The sequence below is a fragment of the Bos taurus genome, chromosome 16, assembly GCF_002263795.3.
Source record: "Bos taurus isolate L1 Dominette 01449 registration number 42190680 breed Hereford chromosome 16, ARS-UCD2.0, whole genome shotgun sequence".
NCBI classification, from domain to species: Eukaryota; Metazoa; Chordata; class Mammalia; order Artiodactyla; family Bovidae; genus Bos; species Bos taurus.
In genome coordinates this window covers 63,953,677-63,974,706 of record NC_037343.1, presented here as the reverse complement: position 1 = coordinate 63,974,706, position 21,030 = coordinate 63,953,677, and the positions used below count along the sequence as shown (strand labels likewise).

The 21,030-nt window shown below is 40.5% G+C and overlaps 1 protein-coding gene across 1 annotated transcript in view; it reads left to right on the top strand.

Annotated features, from left to right (window-relative positions):
* Nucleotides 1–21,030, top strand: part of SHCBP1L (SHC binding and spindle associated 1 like) — a 43,938-nt gene that overhangs the window by 10,888 nt on the left and 12,020 nt on the right. The window contains exon 6 of the mRNA NM_001046290.2: nt 19,230–19,335. Within this exon, the coding sequence (NP_001039755.2) occupies nt 19,230–19,335 (106 nt within the window). The remainder of the gene's footprint in view (nt 1–19,229; nt 19,336–21,030) is intronic.

Sequence of the window (21,030 nt, the reverse complement as noted above, 5' to 3'; positions counted from 1 at the left end):
TTGTGTCAGTACCATACTGTCTCAATGAGTGTAGCTTTGTAGTATAGTCTGAAGTCAGGCAGATTGATTCCTCCAGTTCCATTCTTCTTTCTCAAGATTGCTTTGGCTATTTGAGGTTTTTTGTATTTCCATACAAATTGTGAAATTACTTGTTCTAGTTCTCTGAAAAATACCATTGGTAGCTTGATAGGGATTGCATTGAATCTATAGATTGCTTTGGGTAGTATATTCATTTTCATTATAACAATTCTTCTGATCCATGAACATGGTATATTTCTCCATCTATTTGTGTCATCTTTGATTTCTTTCATCAGTGTTTTATAGATTTCTACATAAATAGGTCTTTTGTTTCTTTCAGTTCAGTTCAGTTTAGTTCAGTTGCTCAGTCGTGTCCTACTCTTTGCGACCCCATGAATCACAGCACGCCAGGCCTCCCTGTCCATCACCAATTCCTGGAGTTCACTCAAACTCACGTCCATCCAGTCAGTGATGCCATCTAGCCATCTCATCCTCTGTCGTCCCCTTCTCCTCCTGCCCCCAATCCCTCCCAGCATCAGAGTCTTTTCCAATGAGTCAACTCTTCGCAGGAGGTGGCCAAAGTACTGGAGTTTCAGCTTTAACATCATTCCTTCCAAAGAAATCCCAGGGCTGATCTCCTTCAGAATGGACTGGTTGGATCTCCTTGCAGTCCAAGGGACTCTCAAGAGTCTTTTCCAACACCACAGTTCAAAAGCATCTATTCTTCGGCCTTCTTCACAGTCCAACTCTCATGTCCATACATGACCACAGGAAAAACCATAGCCTTGACTAGACAAACCTTTGTTGGCAAAGTAATGTCTCTGCTTTTGAATATGCTATCTAGGTTGGTCATAACTTTCCTTCCAAGGAGTAAGCATCTTTTAATTTCATGGCTGCAATCACCATCTGCAGTGATTTTGGAGCCCCAAAAAATAGAATCTGACACTGTTTCCACTGTTTCCCCATCTATTTGCCATGAAGTGATGGGACCAGATGCCATGATCTTCATTTTCTTTTCTTTTTTTTTTTACATATTTCAATGCCATTCTCTGAAATCATCCCACCCTCTCCCTCTCCCTCTCATATACAATAACCCTGTATATGAGACAGCAAAAGAGACACTGATGTATAGAACAGTCTTTTGGACTCTGTGGGAGAGGGAGAGGGTGATCTTCATTTTCTGAATGTTGAGCTTTAAGCCAACTTTTTCACTCTCCTCTTTCACTTTCATCAAGAGGCTTTTTAGTTCCTCTTCACTTTCTGCCATAAGGGTGGTGTCATCTGCATATCTGAGGTTATTGATATTTCTCCCAGCAATCTTGAATCCAGCTTGTGTTTCTTCCAGCCCAGCGTTTCTCATGATGTACTCTGCATAGAAGTTAAATAAGCAGGGTGACAATATACAGCCTTGACGTACTCCTTTTCCTATTTGGAACCAGTCTGTTGTTCCATATCCAGTTCTAACTGTTGGCTTCCCGACCTGCATACAGATTTCTCAAGAGGCAGGTCAGGTCAGGTGGTCTGGTATTCCCATCTCTTTCAGAATTTTCCACAGTTTATTGTGATCCACACAGTCAAAGGCTTTGGCATAGTCAATCAAGCAGAAATAGATGTTTTTCTGGAACTCTCTTGCTTTTTCCATGATCCAGCGGATGATCTCTGGTTCCTCTGCCTTTTCTAAAACCAGCTTGAACGTCAGGAAGTTCATGGTTCACATATTGCTGAAGCCTGGCTTGGAGAATTTTGAGCATTACTTTACTAGCGTGTGAGATGAGTGCAATTGTGTGGTAGTCTGAGCATTCTTTGGCATTGCCTTTCTTTGGAATTGGAATGAAAACTGACCTTTTCCAGTCCTGTGGCCACTGCTGAGTTTTCCAAATTTGCTGGCATATTGAGTACAGCACTTTCACAGCATCATCTTTCAGGATTTGAAATAGCTCAACTGGAATTCCATCACCTCCACTAGCTTTGTTTGTAGTAGTGCTTTCTAAGACCCACTTGACTTCACATTCCAGGATGTCTGGCTCTAGGTGAGTGATCTCACCATCGTGATTATCTGGGTCATGAAGATCTTTTTTGTACAGTTCTTCTGTGTATTCTTGCCATCTCTTCTTAATATCTTCTGCTTCTGTTAGGTCCATACCATTTCTGTCCTTTATCGAGCCCATCTTTGCATGAAATGTTCCCTTGGTATCTCTAATTTTCTTGAATAGATCTCTAGTCTTTCCCATTCTGTTGTTTTCCTCTATTTCTTTGCATTGATCGCTGAAGGCTTTCTTATCTCTTCTTGCTATTCTTTGGAACTCTGCATTCAGATGCTTATATCTTTCTTTTGCTCCTTTGCTTTTCACTTCTCTTCTTTTCACAACTATTTGTAAGGCCTCCTCAGACAGCCGTTTTGCTTTTTTGCATTTCTTTTCCACGGGGATGGTCTTGATCCCTGTTTCCTGTACAATGTCACGAACCTCTGTCCATAGTTCATCAGGCACTCTATCTATCAGATCTAGGCCCTTAAATCTATTTCTCACTTCCACTGTATAATCATAAGGGATTTGATTTAGGTCATACCTGTATGGTCTAGTGGTTTTCCCTACTTTCTTCAATTTAAGTCTGAATTTGGCAATAAGGAGTTCATGGTCTGAGCCACAGTCAGCTCCTGGTATTGTTTTTGCTGACTGTATAAAGCTTCTCCATCTTTGGCTGCAAAGAATATAATCAATCTGATTTCGGTGTTGACCATCTGGTGATGTCCATGTGTAGAGTCTTCTCTTGTGTTGTTGGAAGAGGGTATTTTTTATGATCAGTGCATTTTCTTGGCAAAACTCTATTAGTCTTTGCCCTGCTTCATTCCGTATTCCAAGGCCAAATTTGCCTGTTACTCCAGGAGTTTCTTGACTTCCTACTTCCGCATTCCAGTCCCCTATAATGAAAAGGACATCTTTTTTTGGTGTTAGTTCTAAAAGGTCTTGTAGGTCTTCATAGAACCGTTCAACTTCAGCTTCTTCAGCATTACTGATTGGGGCATAGACTTGGATTATTGTGATATTGAATGGCTTGGAAACGAATAGAGATCATTCTGTCGTTTTTGAGATTGCATCCAAGTACTGCATTTCGGACTCTTTTGTTCACCATGATGGCTACTCCATTTCTTCTGAGGGATTCCTGCCCGCAGTAGTAGATATAATGGTCATCTGAGTTAAATTCACCCATTCCAGTCCATTTTAGTTCACTGATTCCTAGAATGTTGACATTCACTCTTGCCATCTCTTGTTTGACCACTTCCAATTTGCCTTGATTCATGGACCTGACATTCCAGGTTCCTATGCAATATTGCTCTTTACAGCATCGGACCTTGCTTCTATCACCAGTCACATCCACAGCTGGGTATTCTTTTTGCTTTGGCTCCATCCCTTCATTCTTTCTGGAGTTATTTCTCCACTGATCTCCAGTAGCATATTGGGCACCTACTGACCTGGGGAGTTCCTGTTTCAGTATCCTATCATTTTGCCTTTTTGTACTGTTCATGGGGCTCTCAAGGCAAGAACACTGAAGTGGTTTGCCATTCCCTTCTCCAGTGGACCACATTCTGTCAGATCTCTCCACCATGACCCTCCCATCTTGAGTTGCCCCACGGGCATGGCTTAGTTTCATTGAGTTAGACACGGTTGTGGTCCTAGTGTGATTAGATTGACTAGTTTTCTATGAGTATGGTTTCAATGTGTCTGCCCTCTGATGCCCTCTTGCAACACCTACCATCTTACTTGGGTTTCACTTACCTTGGGCGTGGGGTATCTCTTCACGGCTACTCCAGCAAAGCGCAGCTCCTTCCCTTGGACGAGGGGTATCTCCTCACCGCCTCCCTTCCTGACCTTCAATGTGGGATAGCTCCTCTAGGCCCTCCTGCGCCTGCGCAGCCACGATCCTTGGACACGGGGTTGGGCCTCCAGGCCGCCGCCCCTGGCCTCGGTGTGGGGTTGCTCCTCCTGGCCACCGCCCCTGACCTCGGATGCAGGGTAACTCCTCTCGTCGACCCCCCTGACCTCAGACGCGGGGTAGCTCCTCTCGGCCGTTCCCTCGCCATCGCAGCCTGGCACTCTGCCGCTGCCCCTGACCTCGGACGTGGGGTAGCTCCTCTCGGCTGCACTTAGTGCGCTGGTCGTCGCAGCCGCCTGTGCTTAGTGCGCTGGTCGTCGCAGCCGATTTATTCCTAAGTATTTTATTCTTTTCATTGCAGTGGTGAATAGAATTGTTTCCTTAATTTCTCTATTTTCTCATTGTTAGTGTATAGGAATGCAAGGGATTTCTTTGTGTTAATTTTATATCCTGCAACTTTACTATATTCATTGATTAGCTCTAGTAATTTTCTGGTGGTGTCTTTCAGTTCAGTTCAGTTCAGTTGCTCATTCGTGTCTGACTCTTTGCGACCCCATGAATTGCAGCACGCCAGGCCTCCCTGTCCATCACCAACTCCTGGAGTTCACTCAGACTCACGTCCATCGAGTCAGTGATGCCATCCAGCCATCTCATCCTCTGTCATCCCCTTTTACTCCTGCCCCCAATCACCCCCAGCATCAGAGTCTTTTCCAATGAGTCAGCTCTTCACATGAGGTGGCCAAACACCCAGGACTGATCTCCTTTAGAATGGACTGGTTGGATCTCCTTGCAGTCCAAGGGACTCTCAAGAGTCTTCTCCAACACCACAGTTCAAAAGCATCAATTCTTCAGTGGTCAGCTTTCTTCACAGTCCAACTTTCACATACATACGTGACCACAGGAAAAACCATAGCCTTGACTAGACGGACCCTTGTTGGCAAAGTAATGTCTCTGCTTTTTAATATGCTGTCTAGGTTGGTCATAACTTTCCTTCCAAGGAGTAAGGGTCTTTTAATTTCATGGCTGCAGTCACCATCTGCAGTGATCTTGGAGCCCAAAAAAATAGAGTCTGACACTGTTTCCACTGTTTCCCCATCTATTTGCCATGAAGTGATGGGACCAGATGCCATGATCTTCATTTTATGAATGTTGAACTTTAAGCCAACTTTTTCACTCTCCTCTTTCACTTTCATCAAGAGGCTCTTTAGTTCCTCTTCACTTTCTGCCATAAGAGTGGTGTCATCTGCGTATCTGAGGTTATTGATATTTCTCCCGGTAGTCTTGATTCCAGCTTGTGCTTCTTCCAGGTGGTGTCTTTAGGATTTTCTATGTAGAGGATCATGTCATCTACAAACAATGAGAGTTTTACTTCTACTTTTCCAATCTGGATTCCTTTTATTTCTTTTTCTTCTCTGATTGCTGTGGCCAAAACTTCCAAAATTATGTTGAATAGTAGTGGTGAGAGTGGGCACCCTTGTCTTATTCCTGACTTTAGGGGAAATGCTTTCAATTTTTCACCATTGAGGATAATGTTTGCTGTGGGTTTATCATATATGGCTTTTATTATGTTGAGGTATGTTCCTTCTATTTCTGCTTTCTGGAGGGCTTTTATCATAAACAGATGTTGAATTTTGTCAAAGGCTTTCTCTGCATCTATTGAGATAATCATATGGTTTTTATCTTTCAATTTCTTAATGTGGTGTATTACATTGATTGATTTGAGGATCTTGAAGAATCCTTGCATCCCTGGGATAAAGCCCACTTGGTCATGATGTATGATCTTTTTAATATGTTGTGGGATTCTGTTTGCTAGAAGTTTGTTGAGGATTTTTGCATATATGTTCATCTGTGATATTGGCCTATAGTTTTCTTTTTTTGTGGCATCTTTGTCTGGTTTTGGTATTAGGGTAATGGTGGCCTCATAGAATGAGTTTGGCAGTTTACCTTCCCCTGCAATTCTCTAGAAGAGTTTGAGTAGGAGAGGTGTTAGCTCTTCTCTAAATTTTTTGGTAGAATTCACCTGTGAAGCCATCTGGTCCTGGGCTTTTGTTTGTTGGAAGATATTTTATTACACTTTTGATTGCCATGCTTGTGATGGGTCTGTTAAGATTTTCTATTTCTTCCTGGTTCAGTTTTTGAAGGTTATACTTCTCTAAGAATTCATCCATTTCTTCCAAGTTGTCCATTTTATTGTCTTATAGTTGCTGATAGTAGTCTCTTATGATCCTTTGTATTTCTGTGTTGTCTGTTGTGATTTCTCCATTTTCATTTCTAATTTTGTTGATTTGATTCTTCTCCCTTTTTTTCTTGATGAGTTTGGCTAATGGTTTGTCTATTTAACTTCTCAAAGAACCAGCTTTTAGTTTTGTTGATTTTTTCTATAGTCTCTCTCCTTTGTTTCTTTTTCATTTATTTCTGCCCTAATTTTTATGATTTCTTTCCTTCTACTAACCCTGGGGTTCTTCATTTCTTATTTTTCTAGTTGCTTTAGGTGTAAAGTTAAGTTATTTATTTGATTTTTCTGTTGTTTCTTGAGGTAAGCTTGTATTGCTATGAACCTTCCCCTTAGCATTGCTTTTACTGAATCCCATAGGTTTTGGGTTGTCGTGTTTTCATTTTCATTTGTTTCTAGGCATATTTTGATTTCTTCTGTGATTTGTTGTTTATTCAAAAGCGTGTTGTTTAGCCTCCATATGTTTGTATTTTTAACAGTTTTTTTCCTGTAGTTGATATCTAATCTTACCTCATTGTGATCAGAAAAGATGCTCAAAACGATTTCAAATTTCTTGAATTTACCAAGGCTAGATTTATGGCCCAGGATGTGATCTATCCTGGAGAATGTTCCGTGTGCACTTGAGAAAAAGGTGAAATTCACTGTTTGGGGATGAAATGTCCTATAGATATCAATTAAGTCTAACTAGTCCATTGTATCATTTAAAGTTTGTGTTTCTTTCCTAATTTTCTGTTTAGTTGATCTATCCATAGGTGAGAGTGGGGTATTAAAGTCTCCCACTATTATTGTGTTACTGTTAATTTCCCCTTTCATACTTGTTAGCATTTGCCTTACATATTGCGGTGCTCCTATGTTGGATGCATATATATTTATAATTGTTATATCTTCTTCTTGGATTGATCCTTTAATCATTATGTAGTGTCCTTTGTCTCTTTTCACAGCCTTTATTTCAAAGACTATTTTATCTGATATGAGTATTGCTAATCCTGCTTTCTTTTGGTCTCCATTTGCGTGAAATATCTTTTTCCAACCCTTCACTTTCAGTCTGTGTGTGTCCCTTGTTCTGAAGTGGGTCTCTTGTAGATAGCATATACAGGGGTCTTGTTTTTGTATCCATTCAGCCAGTCTTTGTTTTTTGGTTGGGGCATTCAACCCATTTACAGTTAAGGTAATTATTGATAAGTATGATCCTGTTGCCATTTACTTTGTTGTTTTGGGTTCAAGTTTATAAACCTTTTCTGTGTTTCCTGTCTAGAGAAGATCCTTTAGCATTTGTTGACAAGCTGGTTTGGTGGTGCTGAATTCTCTCAGCTTTTGCTTGTCTGTAAAGCTTTTGATTTCTCCCTCATATTGGAATGAGATCCTTACTAGGTATAGTAATCTGGGTTGTATGTTTTTCTCTTTCATCACTTTAAGTATGTCCTGCCATTCCCTTTTGACTTGAAGAGTTTCTATTGAAAGATCAGCTGTTATCTTTATGGGAATCTCCTTGTGTGTTATTTGTGGCTTTTCCCTTGCTGCTTTTAATATTTGCTCTTTGTGTTTGATCTTCGTTAATTTGATTAATGTGTCTTGGGGTGTTTCACCTTAGGTTTATCCTGTTTGGGACTCTCTGGGTTTCTTGGATTTGGGTGGTTATTTCCTTCCCCATTTTAGGGAAGTTTTCAACTATTATCTACTCAAGTATTTTCTCATGGCCTTTCTTTTAGTCTTCTTCTTCTGGACCCCTATGATTTGAATGTTGGAGGGTTTAACATTGTCCCAGAGGTCTCTGAGGTTGTCCTCATTTCTTTTAATTCTTTTTTATTTTTTTCTCTCTGCGTCATTTATTTCCACCATTCTATCTTCCACCTCACTTATCCTGTCGTCTGCCTCAGTTATTCTACTGTTGGTTCCCCACAGAGTGCTTTTGATGTCAGTTATTGTATTATTCATTATTGATTTACTCATTTTTATTTCTTCTAGGTCCTTGTTAAACATTTCTTGCATCTTCTCAATCTATTTATCTGTAACTCAATTTTGTTTTCAAGATTTTGGAGCATTTTTACTATCATTATTCTGAATTGTTATTCAGGTAGACTCCCTATCTCCTCCTCTTTTGTTTGGTTTGGTGGGCATTTATCATGTTCCTTTACCTGCTGAATATTTCTCTGCATTTTCATTTTGTTTAGGTTGCTGTGTTTGCAGTGGCCTTTCTGTAGGCTGGAAGTTTGTGATTCCTCTTTATTGTGGAGGTTGCTCCCTGTGGGTGGGGTTGGACTAGTGGCTTGTCAAGGTTTCCTGGTTAGCGAAGCTTGCATCTGTCTTCTGGTGGATGGAGCTGGATTTCTTCTCTCTGGAGTGCAATGAAGTGTCCAGTAGTATGTTTTGAGGTGTCTGTGGGTTTGGTGTGATTCTGGGCAGCCTGAATTTTAATGCTCAGGGCTGTGTTCCTGCGTTGCTGGAGAATTAGCATGGTATGTCTTGCTCTGGAACTTGTTGGCTCCTGGGTGGAGCTTGGTTTCAATGTAGGTATGGAGGCTTTTGGATGAGCTCTTGTCGATTAATGTTCCCTGGAGTCAGGAGTTTTCTGGTGTTCTCAAGTTTTAGATTTAAGCCTCCTGCCTCTGGCTTTCAGTCTTATTCTTAAAGTAGCCTCAAGACTTATCCATCCATACAATACAGATGATAAAACATCTTGGTTAATGGTGAAAAGATTCTCCACAGTGAGGGACACCCAGAGAGGTTCACAGAGTTACATGGAGAAGAGAAGAGGGAGGAGGGAGATAGAGGTGACCAGGAGGAGAAGAGGGAAAATCAAAAGGGGAGAGAGCAGTCTAGCCAGTAATCAATTCCCTGTGTGCCCTTCACAGTCTGGAACACCCAGAGAGGTTCATGGAGTTACATAGAGAAGAGAAAATGGAAGAGGGAGATAGAGGTGACCAGGAGGAAAAGAGGGGGAGTCAAAGGGGAGAGACCAGTCTAGCCAGTAATCAGTTCCCTAAGTGTTCTCCACAGCCCAGAACACCCAGAGAGATTCACAGAGTTAAGTTGAGAAGAGAAGGGGAAGGGAGGAGACAGAGGTGACCTGGGGAAGGACAGGGAGAGTCAAAAGGGGAGAGAGCAATTAAGCCAGTAATCATACCCCTAAGTAAAAATGGGTACTGAAGATTAGATTCTTAAAGGTACAAAATTGATAACAAACACCAAAAAGCAAAGATTAAAAATCTAGAGTAGAGGTTAGACTCTCAAAAATACAATATTAAAAATACAAAACAAAATCAATCACAAAAATTATAAAATATATATATATGAAATTTGCTTTAAAAATAGGGTCATTTTTTTTGCAACTTAGTAGTACGTTATAATGGAGAAGGCAATGGCACCCCACTCCAGTACTCTTGCGTGGAAAATCCCATGGATGGAGGAGCCTGGTAGGCTGCAGACCATGGGGTCGCGAAGAGTTGGACACGACTGAGCGACTTCACTTTCACTTTTCCCTTTCATGCATTGAGAAGGAAATGGCAACCCACTCCAGTGTTCTTGCCTGGAGAATCCTAGGGAGGGGGGAGCCTGGTGGGCCGCCGTCTGTGGGGTCACACAGAGTTGGACACAACTGAAGCGACTTAGCAGCAGCAGCAGTAGCAGTAGGTTATAAAAATGAAAATTAGAGGAGTAATAAGAACTTAAAAATTTAAAAAAATGATAATAGTAAAAATATATCTAGAAATTTCTCTGGAGCTGTTTAGGGCAGTGTGGGGTCAGTTCAGTTTCAGATAGTTCCTTGTTCCAGCTTGTACTTCTTCTCAAGGTCTATAGGCCCCTTCCAATGCTTAGTCAATGCTAACTACAGGGTTTTAATCTGTTGCACCTGGCACTTCTAGAGTGGTTCCCTCTTCTTTGTTTATTTTGGCTTCCTCTGTTTGCAAGTCTCTTCGGTGTCTAATTTCCCCCCTGACACAAGAGGGCAAAGGTGGTCACTTATTTAGTCTCACTTGTTCAGTTGTGCTATGGGAAGGGAGGAACACTGCAAACAAATATCACTGGCATGTGTGGGGAGTGCTCTGTTATGGACCACACTGGGTTTGCCCCAGCTCATGGCGGTATGTGCTTTCCTGGTCTACACTGCTCAGGCTCTGCAGGAGAACTGTCCAAAGCAGGCCCTGCATTTCGTACACTTCCCAGGTCTAAGATGCTCAGGTTCAGGTTCTCAGATACTCCACAAAGGCACAGACTTGGTTGGGCGCGCGTTTTGTGCCCTTCCCAGGTCTGAGCAGCTCAGGTGACCAGGTGCTTGGAGAGCACACTGTCCCAGGTGGGCTGTGCATCTTAATCACCTCCCCGGTCCCAGCTGCTTGGTTTCCTAGGTGCGCCAGGAGAGCACCGTCTCAGGTGTGCCGTGTGTCTCCTCTAGGGAGCTGATCTCTGGCTGCAACCCTCCTGGCAGATGTCAGCTGTCCAGGATCCCAGGAGGACTTGGTTAGCAACTCGGAGCCTGCTCACAGTTTGGTGGAGGATGCATCTCTGGGGCCATTGCCTCTCATCTTCTGGCTCTGGTTCTCGCCCGCCTGCCTCTCTGCCTCTGGCAAGGGGAGGGGCTGGTCCAGAGCTGGCTAGCTCTCCTTTGGTATTTATGCAATCCTTTGTTCTGTGAGCGGGCCAGGCTGTGCCTTAGGTTAGAGCTTTTTGCGGAAAGTTCTCTCTCTCTCTCTCTCTTTTTCTGTCTCTGGCTATCCCACAGTTTGGGTTGCTATCTCATGTTAGGTCCCTCAGATTGTCTTCAGGGCATTCAGGCCTGGTCCTTACCTTAAGCGTTCAACCCGCACCTCCCTGTCCAGCCCCCACTCGCTGGTGGTGGACACAGCATCTGGGCTACTTCTCCGCTGGGAGATGCAGTTAGGCGTGTGTTCTGTGGGTTTTTTTTTTTTTTTCTTCCTCCTGGTTATGTTGCCCTCTGAGATTCCAAAACTCCTCACAGACCCACCGGTGAGAGGATTTCCTGCTATTTGGAAACTTCTCCTCCTTCATGACTCCCTTCCTGGGATGGATCTCCATCCCTAACTCTTTTGTCTCTTTTTTCATCTTTTATATTTGTCCCACCTTCTTTCAAAGAGAATGAGCTGCCTTTCTGGGTGCCTGGTGCCCTCCACCAGTGTTCAGAAGTTGTTTTGTGGAAGTTTTTCAGCATTCAAATGATCTTTTGATGAACTCATTGGGGAGAAAGTGGTCTCCCTGTCCTATTCCTCCATCTTCCATGGTCATTCTTCTATCATATCACTTGTCATATATCACCCCAATTGAAATAAGTTATAAAAATAGACATCTAATTTATGCTTTTGGACTGTGGTTTTGGGGAACACTCTTGGGAGTCCCTTGGACTGCAAGGAGATCAAACCAGTCAGTTCTAAAGGAAATCAGTCCTGAATATTCATTGGAAGGACTGATGCTGAAGCTGAAGCTCCAATATTTTGGCCACCTGATGCGAAGAACTGACTCATTGGAAAAGACCCTAATGCTGGGAAAGATTGAAGGCAGGAGAAGAAGAGGACGACAGAGGATGAGATGGTTGGATGGCATCACTGACTCGATGGACATGAGTTTGAGTAAGCTCTGGGAGTTGGTGATGGACAGGGAAGCCTGGTGTGCTGCAGTCCATGGGGTCACAAGGAGTCTGACACGACTGAGCGACTGAACTGAACTGAACTGAATTTATGAGATAAGCACAGGCACAACTACCAATATTGGAAAATTATTTTTATATGAGCTGAATTCACTGAAATCAATGTTCTGGGGTTTTTTATTTTTAAAAAATCTCATAAATCTAGTCCTTTCCTTACCTTTCTTCTTTGCCTTCTTAATTTTGGCCAAAGCATAAGAGAAGAGTCAGGAGACATTGTCCACATATAAAATGCAAAGTAGAGAGTGAGAATTTGTGGCATTTTGGTTTGAGGGTCATCACCAGCTGTTAATAGCTCAGGTAGCAAAAAAGTGCCAAGGTGACACAAAGGACAGAGTTCAAGGCTGACAGAGTAGCTGGAAATTTAGTTGGGATATTCTGAAAGTGAGAGAGCTGCAAAAGGAGTGAGACCCAAAATTTGAGCAACAGAGAATCTCAACAGAGAAATGAAAACTATAATAAAAAAGAACCAAGAATTTCTGGATTTAGCTCTGACATGCAAAGAGCTTATGAGTTATCATCCTTATCCTTACAATAAGAAAAAAGCTGAACAAACTTGAAAATTACTTTCTTGGAACCATCAGAGAACTGAGATCACAGGACAAACTGCCACTCTAAAATTTGGAGAAAGATAAATTCAGAGTCACAGCTAAGATCTGCTTATCTTGAACAGAACCAGCTAGAGCCATAAATTATAAGAACATTTAAATGGTAATTTTGATAGATTGCTGGATGCTGAATGATAACTAGTATCAAAGAAACTCACAGGGAGCTGCAGTTATTAGTGAGATCCCATACCTTTGTGGGGTTTTACCTCTAGGAGTCTAACTAGGTTCTCAGTGAAGAGCCAAGAAAGATTCTGTTATGACTCCGGAAGGGTGAAGGGAAAAGTACCCATTATGAAATATACCCAGAGCATTCTCCATAATAAAGATCTGCTATTCTCCAGGAGAAAAGTCTTTACCAGAGTTTTTTGCCACCTAGAGGAAAGGCATTTCTCTGACTCTAGTCACTTATAGCCTTCCTGTCTGGGGAAAAAGAGGATTAAGAACAGTTGTGAAGGTCACAGTCCAGGGACATAGACTCAGTAAAAGACCAATAAGTAATCACAAGAGTATAGACACTTCCTCTCTGCTAAATCTTAAAACCATACCAACAAGATTCCAGGATAATAACTGGATTATAGTTAAAAGAGCTGTAAGACACAGACTCTTCTAAAGAGTAGTTTGGGGCTTCTAAAGGAAGCCCGAAAATATACAGAGACCGAAAATTGGAAATTACAGGAATTTGAAGCCTCTGACACATAAAGCTACAGCAAATAAACATAGGCTACCTCCTGGTTGGATTAATAATTAATCTACTTCACTTCCTGTTAGCCATGTGTAGGTTTCAAAAAAAAAATTATGATATGCTAAAAGGCAAGGAAATCAAGTCTGAAGAGGGAAAGCAAGCATCAACAACAGACTCAATTATGATTTTGGAATTTATCAGACAGGAAATTTAAAATAGCTATGATTGGGACTTCCCTGGCAGTTCAGTGGTTAAGACTCTGTACTTCCACTGCAGGGGGCCAGGTTCGATCCCTGGTCAGAGAACTAAGATCCCACACACCATGCAGTGCAACCAAAAAAAAAAAAAAAGTAGCTATGATTAATATGTTAAGGACTTTAATGGAAAAAAGTATACAACATGCAAGAAAAAAATGGATAATGTTCAAGCAAAACATGGAAACTGTAAGAATGAATTAAAAGATCATTCTAAAAATCAAAGACACTGTAAATAGAAATGAAGACTTCCTTTGAAAGGCTCATGAATAGATGGGACACAACTGAGGAAAGAATCAGAAAGCTTGAGAAATTGTTTCAAACTGAAATACAAAGAGAAAAAATAATGAAAAAAAGATCTAAGAATTGTGGAATAGTTTCAAAGAATGTAGCACATGTGCAATTGGAATACTAGAAGAGAAGAAAGCAAATGCAACTGAAAAAAAATTCAAATTCATCAGAGCAGATCAGATCAGATCAGTCGCTCAGTCCTGTCCGACTCTTTGCGACCCCATGAATCGCAGCATGCCAGGCCTCCCTGTTCAAATTCATAATGGTGAAAATTTTCCAAAATTAAATGAAAACACCAAATCGCAGATCCAAGAAGCTTAGAGACCACCAAGTAGGACAAATACTCCCAAAATGTGCAAATAGGCATATTATACTTAAACTGAAGAAAACCACAGATAAGAAAAAATCTTGAAAGAAGCCAAGAGGGTAAAGAAACCCTACCTGTGTGTGTGCATTTAGTTGTTCAGTCATGTCCGACTCTGCAATCCCATGAACTGTAGCTTGCCATGCTCCTCTGTCCATTGGATTTTCCCAGAAAGACTACTGGAGTGGGTTTGCATTTCCTACTCCAGGGATCTTCCCAAACCAGGGAGTGTACCTGTGTCTCTTGCATCTCCTGTGTTGGCAGGTGGATTCTTTGCCCCTGAGCCACCAGGGAAGCCAACACCTTTTTTTTTTTTGGCAAAGTCTTCCAAAAAATAAAAAGAGAAGGGACTACTTCCCCAATTCATTCTATGAGGCTATTATCACCTTGATACCAAAACTATAGAAAGATATCACAAGAAAACTGCAGAAAATATCCAGTATAAATATAGATGCAGGGACTTCCCTTGAGGTCCAGTGGTTAAGACTCTGAGCATCCAATGCACAGGATGTGGGTTCAACCCCTGGTCAGGGAACTAAGTCCCACAAGCTGCAGGACACAGCCAAAAGACTTAAATAAAAAATAAGTGAATAAAATAAGTAAATATAGATGCAAAATCTTCAATAATACTTTAACAAACTGGGTCTAACAACATATGAAAAAGATTAGACACTATGACAAGTGGAATTTATGCCAGGAATGCAAGGTTGGTTTAACATATGGAAATAAATCAATATAATACACAATAAAGCCACATTATCATCTCAAAAGTTACAGAAAAATCATTTGACAAAATTCCTCTTTCGTGATAAAAATTCTAAAAAAACTTAGAATAGAATGGATCATCCTCAACCTGTTTAAGGCCATCTGTGAAAATCCTATAGCATCATATTTACCAATGAAAGAATGGATGTTTCCCCGCCTAAGATAAGGAACAAGACAATGATGTCCACTCTTGTATTCAGTTGTGCTGGAGGTTCTAGCCAGAGCAATAGGAAAGAAAAGGAAATAAATTCATCCAGATCCAAAAAGGAAAATGAAAATTATCTCTACTTGCAGATGACATCATCTTGTATATAGAAAATCCTAATGAATTGATGCTTTTGAACTATGGTGTTGGAGAAGACTCTTGAGAGTCCCTTAGACTGCAAGGAAATCCAACCAGTCCATCCTAAAGGAGATCAGTCCTAGGTGTTAATTGGAGGGACTGATGTTGAAGCTGAAACTCCAGTACTTTGGCCACCGGATGCAGAGAGCTGACTCATTTGAAAAGACCCTGATGCTGGGAAAGATTGAAGGCAGGAAGAGAAGGGGACGACAGAGGATGAGATGGTTGGATGGCATCACTGACACAATAGACTTGGGTTTGGGTGGACTCCAGCAGTTGGTGATGGACAGGGAGGCCTGGCGTGCTGCAGTTCATGGGGTCACAAAGAGTTGGACACAACTGAGCGACTGAACTGAATAATGAAATATTTTTCTGTGATGTAAAGAAATTGCTGATATACAAAATAACATGGTGGATCTCAAAATAGTCTGACTGAAAAACTGCAGACACAAGAGAGTACATAGCATATTCTACTTTAAAATTCCATTTTAAAATTCTGAAAAAGGTAGTGGTACTGATGAACCTATTTGCAGGGCAGGAATAGAGATGCCGACGTAGAGAACAGACTTGCGTACACAGCTGGGGAAAGAGGGAAGGACGAATTGAGAGAGTAGCATTGAGACATACACATTACCATATATGAAATAGAGAGCTAATGGGAAGTTGCTGTATAATGCAGGGAGCTCAACCCAGTGCTCTGTGACAACCTAGAGGGATGGAATGGGGTGAGGGGTGGGAGGGAGGTTCAATAGGGAGAGGACACGTGTATACTTATGGCTGATTCACATGGCTATATAACAGAAACCAACACAGCATTGTAAAGCAATTATCCTCCAATTAAAATTACAAGAAAGGAAAATCTATGACAAAAAGATTAGTGGGTTTCTGAAAGTCGATGCTGAGGACTGACTGCAAAGATGTATGAAGGAACTTGTACGATGGGAATGTTCTATATCTTGAGTGTTATGATTGAGTTGCTGCTAAGTGACTTCAGTCGTGTCCGACCCTGTGCGACCCCAGAGACGGCAGCCCACCAGGCTCCCCCGTCTCTGGGATTCTCCAGGCAAGAACATTGGAGTGGATTGCCATTTCCTTCTCCAATGCATGAAAGTGAAAGGTGAAAGTGAAGTCACTCAGTCGTGTCTGACTCTTAGCGACCCCATGGACTGCAGCCTACCAGGATCCTCCATCCATGGGATTCTCCAGGCAAGAGTACTGGAGTGGGGTGCCATTGCCTTCTCTGACAATAGTATATAGTACCACCTATAATCTTTTTTTTGGGGATGAAATGTCAGAACATTTATTCACCTGAAGCCCATCAGTTGAGCCTTCTCCAGAACCCTCCTGATGGGTTCAAAATCCCTGCAGTAGAATGGTAGTCTTGGCCTTGCACTCTGCCCTATGAAGGAGAAATGAGCTCCTGACAAATGAGAGACGCCCACTGATCTACATTTCTCCTTGAGTGCAGCTACTTCTTCCAAAGGCTGGAAGGAGCAGGGTTTGACCTCTTCCTTCTCCTTTTATACCGGGTAGTTTGAGGCAACAGTTCTAAGTGTGTGTGTCTCTTCTGCAGTTCCAGGCTCTTCTTCTGGCCAGCTGGTCCTCAAAACTCAGAGGGTAGATTTTTAATTGAATCTTAATATTACCAAGCTTCTAGATCTAAATGTCAGGGGGATTGAAGAACTTTTGAAATGATGCCTTGTTATTCAATTAGCCAAATTATGTGGGAAATTCTATAGATCAACAAACAAATATCAGGGAATTCCCTGGTGGCCCAGTGGTTAAGACTCCAGGCTTCCACTACAGGGGACACAGATTCGATCCCTGGTGGGACAACTAAGATCCTACATGCTGCAGGGCCAGTAATTAAAAATAAACATCATAAAAGAGAATGGGTAATTAGTATAAATGAAAAAAGATGGATTTAGATATTTAAGATATATTGATCAAATTTAGCGTATGGACCTTGCTTGGCTCTTGATTCACATAAACCAATGGTAAAAATATCTTCCAGAGCTAAGTGCAGACATTTGAACACAGACAAAGTGTTAGATGATGTAGGGGCACTATTAACCTTGTTTGGTGTAATAATGATACTGTGGTTATGCTATTTTAAAAAGTGGCTACCTGTTGGATATACATACTGAGGTATTTACAAGTCAAATTAAACCATAGCTGGGATTTCCTTTAAAATATTTTGGTGACTATGATAGGGGAAAATGTTGTGAGAATGAGATAAATGACAATTCTCGAAAGTACTGATGGATGGATATATATTAAATATATATATATATTCTCTACTTTTAAATATACTATTTTTTCTACTTTGGATATGTTTGAAATTTTTCATAATAAAGAACTGGGGATTCTGTTTGTTGAATTTTAAATAGGTTATGTTCACATAGGTTATAGCCATCAGAATGAGTTCAACATGAGTATTCCCTATCTTTACCCACACACTCAATGACTGTCAGTCACAAATGAGAGGAATGAGTCAGTGGTGAAGAAAACAGCAAAGCAAGTGAAGTGGGCAGAACAGTGGCAACTGGTACCCACCTCTGTATTTGGGATGAGTGGGGAGTTGTAGGACCGTGACAAATGGAAGATCACAAACATGATTGAGTTAAATGGGTGTATACATTTGTGAAATCTCATAGAGAGGTTCACTTAAAATGAGTGTTATGTAAATTATACCTTATTAAAAATATAACTTTGAAAATCACTGACATAAACCTTTAATTTTAAAGCTAGGATTGTATGATAAACTATTTCCTGCATGTAAGATGCTTTACTCTTTGAGCAACTAGTAATTATATATATGGTGAAAAAAATGTATGAGTAGTTCTCTTTCTCAAATCAAAATTTGCTTAAATAGGTATAAAAGTGCTGAATGGGTTTGATGTTGAAATGTCAAATGAAACTTTTCCTTTGGAGGACATTGCTAATATCTTAGAGTTCAAAATTCAATCATTGGAATGATAAATACGTAGCAACAGTTCTCTGAAATGTTAAGCTTCACAAAAATATTGGTAACTGAGGTATTGCTTATATGTGGAACCTAAAAAGAAGGGTGCAAATGAACTTAGTTACAATACAGAAGTAGAGTCACAAATGTGAAAACAAGCTCATGGTTACCAGGGTATAAGGGGGAGGGGAGAGAAGTAAATTGGGATTGACATATACACACTGCAAAGTGTATATAAAATAGATAACTAATAAGGACCTACAGTTATAACACAAGGAGCTCTACTGTATACTCTGTAATGGCCTATATGGGAAAAGAATCTAAAAAAAGGGTGGATATATGTATATGCATAACTGATTCACTTTGCTCTACACGTCAAACTAACACAACCTTATAAATTAATTATATACCAATAAATTATTTTAAATATTGATAATTGAAACATAAGCTGAAAAATATTGGTTTTAATGCTGCATCAAGTGATAAAGTGCTGCAGAGAACCCAAAAGATTACCCATACAGTAAATATGGCTGACAGTAATGATAAAAGTTATACTCAATTTTTTTTCTTTCTTTTGATAACACTTAAATGATGAATAGGAAACAGGAACTGTAAGGGAAAGCAGAAAGAAGACAAAGAATGGAATTATCTAAAAGTGCTGAATAGCAACCAGTTAAAAACAATGAAGAAAGAAGCTAGAATTGTTTAATGGAGGCCAACAGCCAACTTATCCTGCTTCAAAGGATAAGTTCTCCATAGATACAAAAACAATTAATTAAACGTAGTCTCTCAAATTAGGCAGGTCCCCAAATATTCTTATACCTCAGTAGCACAGACATAACCTATCTCTGCTTTGAGTGTCTACAATTCAATGTATTATGAAAGTATAATCAGGAAATTTTCTACTGTACTGAAAAGTTAAGATGATTGAGGTATTGATTGTAGTGAGTTGCATGCAGATTTTCAGAGTTCAAAAGATTTCAGAGTTCAATGGTTTAAACACTCAGTTATTTAAAAGATCTCAATTATTCCATCACTCTCAAATTGCTCATTGCTCTCAAGAAGCTCAAAATGAATGGAACCTATTACTCAAAGATGCTTAGTACCAAGTTTTAAGTAGGTGTACCTTAAGTATTTTTCATACTGATTTAATTAAAATACATGTTTTCAACTTCAGAGTTCATGGACCCTTCTTTCCAAGAATTCTGAGGCGTAGGAAAGGAAAAAGAAACTTTGGAAAGACTATAACACATATCGTAGCAAAAGTGATGACTACTGACATGGTAAGTAATACATTTTATTCTTATTTGTTCATTTAAGTTTAGCTGCATATAATTAGAAAACAAGCTCTTTGAAGGTTGGATTCTTGTCTGACGTTCATGTCTCTGTTACACCCAGCTCAGTGACTGACATAATATAGGTACGAAATAAATAAATGTCCACAACTATTTACAGAGTACTAATCTTGTTGCCAGGTGCTATGCTAGCATCTATGGGAGAGAAATATGAGAAATACTGCATTTGAAGGAGATACACTTTTGAACCAGACCCACAATCGTGCTTCTTCCATACATCTGAGCAGTTTGAATGATGGTGGAGATGTTGTTTAGTGGAAGCTGAGTCATGTCTGACTCTTTTTGTGACTCTGTGGACTGTAGCCTGCCAGGCTCTTCTGTCCGTGGGATTTCCCAGCAAGTATACTGGAGTGGGTTGCCATTTCCTTCTTCAGGGGATCTTCCCAACCCAAGGATCAAACCTACATCTCCTGCATTGGCAGCGGATTCTTTACCACTGAGCCACCTGGGAAGACCTATGGTGGAGACACGGACAAGTAAATAGGCTATTGCAGTTGCAACACAGAATAATATAATAGTAAATGCTACGATAGGAGTATATACAGGAGGCACTTAGGATGGGTACATAAGCAGAGTTAGGAATTCTGGCAACGTTGCCTGAAAGAAATAATGCAGATGAAACCTAAAGGATGAGTGTAAATTTAACTAGCCCAAGTGGGGAAATGTTCTAAGTCATCTCACTTGACCTCTCAGTAGTATTTCACAGCTGTCTCCTTGAATAGTTTTTCATTGTCTTCTGTTATCATATTTTGCTGGTTCAATCTCTCTAATTGTTGTTGTATTTTTTCTCCTTCTGTCCTCTAAATGCTTGGAACTTATCTTTTTTCTGCACTATAATATGCCTAAGTGATTTATGTGATCTTTTCCCATGACTTCAGTTATATACATTAATAATCTAAAATGTGTATCCACAGCCCACATTTTTTGTTCTGAGGCCCAAACCGGTATGTCTAGCTACCTATTGCTCATCACCCCTTAATTATGTCCTGAGTACTTCAACTCAGTGTCCACAATTAAATTCATGATCTTATTGAGTAACTAGATTATCTTCTAATGTTCTCTGTTTCAGTAAATGGCACAACCACCTACCCAGTTGTTAATTACCATCTTCTGAGAGTTTATCGTCCCCTTGTCACCTTCATATACCCCTTCCTCCCTCACTAAACCACGTCTTGGCGTACACCATGTTGTTTCAGAGAGCTACCGTATGTCCTTTAGGTCTCAATTTAAATGTCGTTTCCATAGAAAAAAACTTGCTCAACCTTCAGAATACATAGACTACATACTGTGCACCCTGCATGTTCCCTTACTGTCACTTTTCCTTATCATAACTGTGCTAAATATTTTCTGTGGCTACCTATTGAATGTCTGTCTCATTTACTATTAATATACTAGCTATTAAGAGCAAGGGGAGTATGTTTACCAGTCATGTAGTCACCTAGCATGATGATTGGTATAAGGTGGGTGCTGAGCATTTTTCATTGAATAGTAAATGAGTACATGTTTGACAGAGAATGGGGTATATATGAGGAACTAAAAGAAGTCCAGAAAGGATGGTATTTAATACCTAGTAGGAGAATGAATCGGAGAAGGCAATGGCACCCCAGTCCAGTACTCTTGCCT